At 42.6% G+C, this 7804-nt stretch overlaps 2 protein-coding genes across 2 annotated transcripts in view; both read right to left on the bottom strand.

Moving 5' to 3' along the window:
- Positions 1-1953, bottom strand: part of LOC131882549 (uncharacterized) — a 14439-nt gene extending 12486 nt beyond the window's left edge. The window contains exons 1-5 of the mRNA XM_059229731.1: positions 1789-1953; positions 1629-1717; positions 680-937; positions 438-598; positions 42-368 (exon numbers count right to left, since the gene is read on the bottom strand). Of these exons, the coding sequence (XP_059085714.1) occupies positions 42-368; positions 438-598; positions 680-937; positions 1629-1717; positions 1789-1920 (967 nt within the window). The 5' untranslated portion in view covers positions 1921-1953. The remainder of the gene's footprint in view (positions 1-41; positions 369-437; positions 599-679; positions 938-1628; positions 1718-1788) is intronic.
- Positions 1954-2778: 825 nt separating this feature from the next.
- LOC131882064 (uncharacterized) overlaps positions 2779-7804 on the bottom strand; it is a 9529-nt gene continuing 4503 nt past the window's right edge. Inside the window, exon 2 of the mRNA XM_059229097.1 lies at positions 2779-3212. Coding sequence (XP_059085080.1) covers positions 2779-3212 — 434 coding nt within the window. The remainder of the gene's footprint in view (positions 3213-7804) is intronic.

The following is a 7804-nucleotide window of genomic DNA, read 5'->3' as shown; positions in this document are numbered from 1 at the left end:
CCAAAATCTAATGATGTTTCGTAGCGGAAAAGAAGTACAACCTGACATATAAAAGTCTGAGCCACCGAAGATCCATAACTGATGGTGAAGGGTGGTATGCATTGTTGCCCAGAGGTGTTTGGGTAGAATTGCTTCACTGTCACTCCAAATTCCTGTCCGAGGATCAAATTTTTGACATGTTTTGGATCCGAAAAAACCACCGCAACTTAGGAGAAGATCAACGTCTAAGAGATGTCCAGTGGCACTAGATTCAAAATACTTTGCAGTAGACTGGTTGAAATTGAAAGACCCAGGGTTGACCAGGGAATTATATGTCTTGAGCCTGCCAATTCCCAAACCAGTCCCTGTACCATATCCAATCATTCTTTCTAAAATCGACAATAAAAAATCGCTGGCATTAACCTAATATAGTTAGTTAATAATTCTGCCCATTCTACCTCCAATATCGTACAACTTTTTAGGTCGAATTGACCAAGTCATGGACTTCATAGATTCCGTATTTCCCAGGTGAGGAGTCCAAGTGATTCCAACATCAGGATCACTTTGTCGAAAATTGAAGTTCGACCCAAAGGGATTTGTTAAGTATCCCTTTCCAAACCTAAGGCATTTCGGGGTATTCATTAACATATTATGAACATTTCAATCAACCAACAACTCGCTCCGAACTAGGGAGTCTTACCATCCGCCTCCTCGCGACAATTGTGCTAAATTGACAGCTTCGCTATCTTGATCATTATCCGAAGTGGAGAAAGGATTCCCGTCCATGGAGGTCAATGCATCGCGAGTCTTCGAATCCGGTCCCGAATGGAAGCCATTAACGTTCAAATAATAGAATGGAGGTGATCCAATCGAAAAGATGTCGTAAAAGCTTTGACGAAAATGATCGGATTGATCTATGAACTGGATTCTCAGCTCGTATTCCCTGTCTGTGGTCATTCTAGGGTTACAAGTTAAAAGAATGGTTAACTTACAAAACATTTCAGAGATATGAAGACGATGAAAATTGAGAAGAAGAGATTCCACATTCCGTATAATGTGTCATACTCAGGCGGTTCAACTGAAGCAGTTAAGTTGAAAGCTTTAGATAGGGAGAGGTGCAGAATGTCAGAAACAACCCTAAAACAATCTTCAAGGGACAATCTTATAAGTCGCTCAACAGGGAGAGTCTTGATTTGTGTTATCTCATCAACCTGGTTATTCTCAACTTTAAAATGCTCGCTGTTTTTTCAATCGCTGTTACACCATTTTTGTTTTGTTAAAAGTGGCAACGCTATGGAAGTGTTTATGTTTTAGTCAGTTTTTTCGACAATATGAAACCACGTGTCCTGTTTGTTCATCCGCAATTTTACGCACTAATGATATATTATCGTCTACTTTACCGACGTGTCCGGTGTTACAGTGGAATTTCTGTCGACCCGCCGACCTGACGATTCAGTTAACGGTAAAGTATTGGAAGGGGATTTTGGATATCACGGGGCCAAGTTTCTGATCGGTCAGAACAATTTGGAATGAATGTATTACAATTTAATTTAACAACCTTTCATTCAACCACCTTCAACGACGAGTTTTTGTTTCGTTTCTTAATTCAAATTCCTAGATTAAGACTCGAGCTTTGATTGCTTCCTTACTTATGGAGCATGTCCAAACCAATCCAATGCTCTCCAGCAGCATCTCCAAAGCCATTTTGGTACTCACTCCAAGTTTTGTCAAACAAATACTGAAAGTGACAAAATCCCTCAATGTCACGGTACGAATTGCGCCTTTTCCAAAAATGATTTATTCACTCACTCTATCATTTCCGAATTGACCTCTTTTGAGAACGGTGGTCCATTCTCCATCACAAAATACAGGTCTCACCCTGTCCAAGCGTCGTTCACCACTCAAATCTAAATCGTACAGCCCAGGCAACGTGATCCCCATCCTGGACAATTGCGAGCAGTCTTCCAGAGGTGGATTATCCCCTATAACATTAATTGGATCTTGAAATCAATTCCCCAAACCCAAACGAGGTTCGATTTCAGGTACCATTGTGCTCCATTTCAAGGACAGTGAACCAGATTTTCTGGACGATTAGATGAACTGAGCTCAATTCTCTTTTCAAAAGAACGAAACGTCCAAACATGGGTTTTAGACATTCAAAATGAAACAGGTTTTGACTCGGGGCTGGCATTGCATCTGGAGCACTACAAGTGGCAAGTAGAGACGGGTTGGGTACGTTGTCCAAGTAAACCGATACCCGAATATCAGTAAAGGTGTCCAGATAGGGCACTGGAACACTAACATGAACAGTATGGATCGTATAAATGGCGTCAAATTCTATTTTTATGAAGGGATCATTCTCCACCATTGATTGGAAAACCTTGGCCAAGGTTAGAACAGAAACAGCTTCAAAACTTGAGACAGAGGAGCTTTCGGTCACTTTCCATTTCCCATCGTAAGTCATCGTCCCTGAGATAAGGACAAAGTAGTTAATTAGGAAAATTGTTTTGTCTCGTTAAGAACGAAAATAAAGATGCATATTACTGCAAGCGAGCCAATGACCTTTATATGAATAAATTCAATCTCATGCCGTGGTAAATTCTTCGATTTTTTAAAGATGTCGCATAATTAAAGACGGCCACAATATGGGTTTATCTTCTTTATACCAATTGCCAAGTTTATTTGCATTTACTGTTGTTTTCATATTGCTTTGCATATTTGGGCATATTTTTTTGGCTTTGTATAGAGCCATCCAAAAATACAATTCATCCCGGGAAGGCTTTTTATCACAATTGGTTTTCAATTCAACTTACTTGGATGGGTATAAATCCCTTGGGCAGTTAAAACCACGTTCTCAACGGGTAAGCTGGTTGGAGTTTCCGTCTCCAAGAGAATGGTTATGTAACGACCAATGATAGGATTAAGACATTGAATCACGATCACGGGGCCGTCGACCAATCCAGATCCACAAACCGATTGGTCATCAATCGGAGTTGGTTTGCTGCTGACTTTGATTTTAATAGTTTGACTACTGACTCCCGGCAAAGCCACGTCTAACATGACCAAGATATCTAAGATTTTTATCGTCCTTTGTAGGTCAATTTGAACCCAAGGGTTTGTTTCGGCCTTCGTGCTAAAGACAGTCTTCAAGCTTGAGTCAAAGATATAGTTGACAGTACCGTTGAGGTAGGATGAGGCCCATGCTTCCCAGAGCACGTCATTTTCAATGCGAGCTGAAACATGGGGACTTATCAATTTATTGGTTTTGTCATAATTTTCAATCTCCGTCTTTTAGTCAGCGCTTTTGACATTTCAGCAGAAGGCTAGGAATCTTTAAATCGAATCCTAAAAAAGGGAGTTGGATTTCAACTTTTTCCTCATAACTCGACGTATTGAAGCTCGAACATTTTCCTTCCATATTGAAAACCACACATTTTGCACATTGTTAGTAAAATTCATTGATCACATTTGAACCAAATAGTTCATGTTTTTCATTTACAAATTAATGTCACATTTTCACACATTTGGCAAGCTTGCACGAACTGAATTACTCTCATGTACTACAAGTCCAAACACAAATCCTTTGCTCTTAGCAATTGTTCTAATCGCATTCTTTATGAGCTTTGGCAAATCTACTTCTCCAATTCTTTACCTGAGTTATTTTTTCAGCGTCCTTTGACGCTAAATTCAGCTTAAACGACTTACGCAATTAAGAGTTAAGCATTATTCAAACTCAGGGAGATCGGCCTCTCATATGTATGTGAGGAGCATTGATGTCTTTAAAGATTGGCTCAACAATAGCTAACTTCGGAGAGACAGAATCTTGTCCTGATTCAAAATGCTACGCATTTAGTACGAGAAGAAAAAAGGTTTGTTAAACAATGGTCAGAATAATTATGCGTTTGGCCTTTCCGGTAATAATAATGAAATATTTCCAAAAGTACGTTTGTAAACTTTTATCATTTTATACTGTCTTTGCAATCATATGCATTGGCAATGCTGAGTTCATCAGAAAGTCCTAATAACATACTGAAGTTTTGTTCCAACGTTGTCCCTCGAAATGTTCCTCGAAAGCTTTCTTCTTTAATGTGTTCTTCTTGGCCTTTCAATTTGAAAGTCAAAAACGACTGCAGTGTTAGGCTACTGAGGTAACGAATGGTAGAAACAATTTAAGAAAACTATCCACTTATATTAATGATATTGAGATCGTACAACAGGGAAGGTTCCAGACCAGGGTCTTAATGTTGGGGTCCCGTGTCTCGTGTCGCAGGGTGACCACTGGATATATCATCTCCCCCCCCCCTTCCTCCCGGAAAAATGAGCATCAATCTAACATATGGTATTCTCAGGTGGGATACACGGCTCCTTTGAGTTGTCTGGTCGAAATAAGACGGCGATTCCGTCGAATCTCTTTCCCCACCAAAGAGGATCTTGAAAGAGTTTCGAATCCATTTTTCCAATACTATGCCTCCACTCTTCCATATTTTCTTGATTGGTCCCTTATAAATACTGATTGACCTTGATAAGAGGATGTAGGATTTTGTATGTTGTTCTGGCGTTGATAGGCTTTTTGTCTTTGAATAGCCGGCAAGAATTGGCTTGGTCTAGATCCAAGTTGCGATCAAGCATATTAGTTGGGATTTGGGACCGCAAAATGCGTTGAAACATGCGATAAGCTGGAGATACTCCATCAGGGCGAGGAGTATTTCTTAGGGAGAGGAGGGCTTCATAGACGGCCGTTGAATGGATCGTGTGGGACTGAAGGCGTCGCAAGGTGTCTTTCAGGGTCTTGACTGTGCGTTCCGCCAACCCATTGGATTGCGGATTGTAAGGGGAACTTGACTTCCACATGATGTTCCAACGAGACAAAAATTTTTGAATTCAATAGAGGAAAATTGCGGGCCGTTATCCGATCGTATCACTCGTGGAGATCCAAAGAGGGAAAAAATCGAAGACAAAGCAATAGACACTTGAGGGGATGAGGGACAACGAGCCAGTGATGAAGAAATGGGAATCCTGTGTAGCGATCAACAGCAGCCAGGTAAAAGTTTCCTTCCATCTCAAAGAGGTCCATATGAACTTCGTCCATGGGACAAGATGGAATGGGATCTGCAGCGGGAGGTTCATTTTGTTGGTCCGGACGAGATTGTTGACAAGAAGACAATTATCTACCATATTTTTTATCTCGTTGTTGAGACCAGGCCAGAAAACCGATTGGCGAGCCAATCGACGTGTGCAATCGATACCTTGGTGTCCAGCATGCAGTTTGGCCAGGACTTCACGTCTGAGAGCGTGTGGAACTACCACACGGAATCCCACATAGCAAGCCCGTCTTGAATCGATAGATTGGACGAGACACTTTGGAAAGGAGGTATCGGATCCCCTGACATAATTGATGTAAGAAGATGCTGATAATCGGAATCTTTGGTAGCAGAAGACCTCAAATTGACCAAGAAATAATCTTCTTTAGAAATAGATGCGACAACAAGCGTCTGGGAAGATTCATGGATATCCCGGTCGTCACAATCAGGTTGGTCCACGGAAATCTCGAAAAAGCATCGGCTATCAGATTTTCCTTTCCCTTTTGCCATTTAACAATGAACGAGTAGGCTTGGAGTTTGGTGAGGTAGTTTTGGAGGCGAATATTCTCAACGTTTACAACGGTTTTGTCGTTGAAAACAGGGACCAACGGGCGATGGTCTGTGAAAACAGTGAACTGACGACCTGCCAGGAATAGTCTGCATTTCGAAACTGCCCAAACGATAGCCAAGGCTTCCAATTCGATCATTGCATACCTGCTTTCAGCATCCTGAAGAAATCGCGATCCGCATTGAATAATTCTGAGTTGCTTGATGTGGGTTCGCGTTGCGTTAGTGCAAATCCAAGGCCATGGCGAGATGCATCAGTATAATAAATTGTGTCAAAATTTGGGTTGAATTGGGCCAGATTTGTGGCGACAACAGGGCCTTTTTGATGGAGTTGAAAGCCATCGTGTGTTCAGGGATCCACTTAAATAATGATTTGGTCTTCAGAAGATCGCGTAGGGGGCTTGCCATTTTAGCTATCGAAAACAAGAGAATGCTCCGAGCTGATTAACCAAGCCATTGAAGCTTCTTAATTCGGTCAACGTCGTGGGTACCGGAAAGTCTTGAATGGCACGGATTTTGGATGGGTCTGGAGAATGGGAACCACCACGGATCACATATCCCGCATACGAGACCTCTGGGGCGTTCCAAACGCATTTTTTCCGATTCAAAGTAATACCGAATTTCCGACAACGAGCAAGTACTGCCCTTACGTGTTGGAGTGATCTTGAGGGTTATCAGAAAATACAATGATGTCGTCGACAATTTTGGCAACATTATTCAATCCCTGGAGGGCTAGATCACCGCGAAATGAATATGCATCGCCAGTTGCAATAAAACCCATGGGGGAACGGAGGTACCGAAATTTGCCCCACGGTGTAATAAACGTTGTTAAATCTGAAGATTCACGGTCCAAGGGCATTTGCCAATAGCCTGAACGAGCATCAAGTGTGGAAGAGACTCGAGATGATGGTGGAATAGAGTTAACCACAGAATGGGGAGTTGGAACAGGGTGTACTGGACGTTCAACTTGTTTGTTCAAACGCGTAAGATCGGCACAAATTCGGACCGAACCATCCTTCTTGGGGACAACAATCATCGGATGACACCAAGTTGTGGGCCTATCTCCGACTGGTTCAATGATTCCAAGTCTGGATAGCCGTTCAATTTCTGTTTTAGTTGGCTTGAAATATGCATAAGGTATCGATCGGGCCACCGTTAGGTTGTAAGGTTGACTCCCATCTTTTAATTTAATCACCATGGGGCGCCAACGACGGTGCCTCTCATTGGTCGAAGTTCATCCTCTGATCCAAGAAGACGTCCTTGAACTCCGACATAACTGATTTATGAGGATGAAACGGGGTCCATGACCGCAGCAGATGCTATTGCTGAGGGAAAAGAAGTTGGGAATAAGTGAAGGCCCTTACAAACAGAGAGGGACAAAAGTTCCGATCCGAATTACCAACGAACACTTCGGCTTTTACTCGGAATTGGTCGCGAGCAAAAACAATGATAGCGGAACCTTGAACGGAATGGCAGAACCATTGGCTGACCGAATGAGTTTTGATCTGGGGTTGACCAATATGCCCAATTTGAAGCGTCGGTGGGGGTAATAATGGACACATCAGCACCGGTATCAGGGATTGCCATGATAGACCCTATTTTGAGCATCTTTTTCTCCTTTTTTCTTTCCAGCCCTGGTGGCTGTAAGGATGTCGACTTTACCAAGGATGACCACTCCTGAGGATTTGAGGTAATGGAAGAGACGGAGGTGGGTTTTCAATTCACGGGTTCGCTTTTCGGCACGAGGAAGCAAAATGGCCCTTGTGGTGGCAATACGTGCACTCACGGTTGGCTGCTGGACAAGAGGCGGAGCCATGTGAAGAACCACAATTGGAACATTGGGGGTGTCATTTTAGATGACAAATTTCCTGTAAGGAATTTAGAACTTGGGAATGAACCTTGAGCTAACCTCGGGCGTTTCCTCCCTTTGTTGCGATAATGTTTCCCAGAATAGCTCTTTTTTGTTTGTATTCCCGAAACTGAATCGCGACCTGAATGATGCCAAATACGGATCGGCAGTTTCCATGGCTTGGAGGACTTCGATAGTGGCGTTCAGGTCTCGGGTAGGCGTTGCAGCAAGAACTTTGGCTCGCGCTCCGTCATCCCGGATTCCAAGGATTAGACAAGCTTTCACGACAGCCTCGGCATCGATATCGCCCCACATATTTAACTTGTTT

Source organism: Tigriopus californicus, chromosome 6 (assembly GCF_007210705.1).
Source record: "Tigriopus californicus strain San Diego chromosome 6, Tcal_SD_v2.1, whole genome shotgun sequence".
In the NCBI taxonomy this organism is placed as follows: Eukaryota; Metazoa; Arthropoda; class Copepoda; order Harpacticoida; family Harpacticidae; genus Tigriopus; species Tigriopus californicus.
Note: the sequence above shows the minus strand (reverse complement) of the source record. Positions and strands in the feature narration are given on the sequence as shown.